The sequence below is a fragment of the Pteronotus mesoamericanus genome, unplaced genomic scaffold (genome assembly GCF_021234165.1).
Source record: "Pteronotus mesoamericanus isolate MK-2021 breed Mesoamerican mustached bat unplaced genomic scaffold, CSHL_Meso_final scaffold_83, whole genome shotgun sequence".
Lineage (NCBI taxonomy): Eukaryota > Metazoa > Chordata > Mammalia > Chiroptera > Mormoopidae > Pteronotus > Pteronotus mesoamericanus.
Window position 1 is genome coordinate 2,197,748 of NW_026555328.1, and position 2,123 is coordinate 2,199,870.

General features: G+C 39.6%; 1 protein-coding gene across 1 annotated transcript; it reads right to left on the reverse strand.

Moving 5' to 3' along the window:
* Window positions 1–931: 931 nt before the first annotated feature.
* LOC129062686 (olfactory receptor 5B3-like) lies at window positions 932–1,921 on the reverse strand. Its single transcript, XM_054563710.1, has one exon. The coding sequence runs from the start codon at window positions 1,919–1,921 to the stop codon at window positions 932–934; it is 990 nt and encodes a 329-aa protein (XP_054419685.1).
* Window positions 1,922–2,123: the final 202 nt, after the last annotated feature.

The following is a 2,123-nucleotide window of genomic DNA, read 5'->3' on the forward strand; positions in this document are numbered from 1 at the left end:
TCTCCTCTTCTCTCTCTAATATCAATAAAAACATCCTTCGGTGAGAATTTTATTTATCATTTTTTAGTTGTTTTATTACAGTTGTCTCAATTTTTCCCCTTTGCCCTCCTCCACCCATTCAATTCCCTGCTCCCACAGTCAATTCCCACACTGTTGTCCATGTCCATGGGTCATTCATACACATTCTTTGTCTAGTCCCTACCTCTTCTTTCCACCATTATTCCCCTCACCCCTCCCTTCTTGTCCCTTTCAGTCTGATCCATGTTTTCTTGACTGTGGTTCATGAATAAAATGGGTGAGAATTTTTTTTAAAAGAATAATACAAAGTGAAAGGATATTGTGCATGGAAGTAAACAATGATTATTTTACAAAGGTGATCAAGAAAGAAATCTATGAAAGAGTAACATTTAAGTGTCAACCTTAATGGAGTAAGTGAGCATTCCACATAGGGAAGAGTAAATACCAATGTCCTGAGGCAGGAACATGTCTGGAGTTGTCAGATCGAAAAATAGGAAGAAAATCAGTGTGAATGAAGTAGGGTAAAGGAATGGGGAATTAATAAAAGATTAGTGAAATCAACAAAAGTAGACATGAAATATCAGCATTAACAATTTCAAAGCATTTCCAGAAGCAAATGGATAGCATTATTGGTTCCTATTCCAAGATGCTGGTATCCTCCTGAGGCACATGCGTGTACGTTGCTCATGGTCTTATTTGTGGTCCTATTTTATGTGTATTTGCATTGGTGTGTTAGGAAAAAAAATGCATGTAGAATAAGTAAATAAACCAATATCCTTAATAAGGCTTTTGACAAGTGAGCCCCAAGGGGTCTTAGACTTTCTTGTTCAGGTACATTTCTGGACATAATGTTTCTTATTTTTAGGACAGGAGACTTTGGAATGGGCAAATATATTACTTTGGGACTGTAATTTTACTGTGGCCTTAATGAAACTAGGTTACTGTGCATTGCACAATATTCAAATGATAATCCTAAAGACAATTTTGCCTTTAAGACAGCCTTCATGAGTGCACTCTTGACCTCCTTGTTCCTCAGGCTGTAGACCACAGGGTTCAGCATGGGGATGACCATAGAATAGAACACAGATGCCATTTTGTCTGTGTCCATAGAGTGGCTGGAACTGGGCTGTAAGTACATGAAGATAATAGTTCCATAGAAGATGGAGACCGCAATGAAATGGGAGGCACAAGTGGACAGAGCCTTCTGATACCCTGAAGATGAGTGCGCCTTTAGGATGGTGATAAATATGAATATGTAAGAAATAAAGATAACCAGAAGTGCACTAAAGATGTTGAAGCTCACTACATAAACAAGAACCAGCTCACTAACATGTCTATCAGAGCAAGAGAGAGTCATGACTGCTGGAATATCACAGAAAAAGTGATGGACCACATTGGACTTACAGAAAGAGAGGCTGAAGGTGTCCCCAATGTGGATGGAGGCATTCAGGAAGCCACAGACATAGGAACCTATGACCAGACACGCGCAAACACTTGTCGTCATGGTGGTGGTGTAATGTAGGGGTTTGCACACTGCTGCATAGCGGTCATAGGCCATCGAGGCCAAGAGGTAATTTTCCACAGTGGCAAAGGCTACAAAAAAGAACATCTGAGCAGCACACGCATTGTAGGAAATGATCTTGTCTCCGAGAAGAAATCCAGCCATGACTGTAGGAGTGACAGCTGAAGAGTAACACAAATCCACCAGAGACAGGTTGCTGAGGAAAAAGTACATGGGAGTGTGGAGACGAGAGTCCAAGAGAATCAATATCATAATTCCCAAATTACCAATCAGTGTGGTGAGGTAGATGACAGTGAATATGATAAAGAGAGGCACCTGCAGGTCTGGGTCATTGGTTAGCCCAAGGAGAATGAACTCAGTCACTTCTGTAGTGTTCTCCATCAATGTGCAGAATCACAAAATGCTCCGTGGCTAGGAGAACAATGAAATGGTGATCAAGAAACTTGATAAATGTATACACAAAATGTATTATTTCATTATAGCAATAACTTCTACTTCAATATTATCCAGATAAAATATGGGCTTGACAACAAAACTTAGTGCATTAATTGTATATAAATTTACATGTTGTTGAATCTGAAGG

What these genes read in the sequence shown, in the direction of transcription:
- LOC129062686 (XM_054563710.1), bottom strand. Translation starts at nt 1,921, where the DNA reads ATGGAGAACACTACAGAAGTGACTGAGTTCATTCTCCTTGGGCTAACC.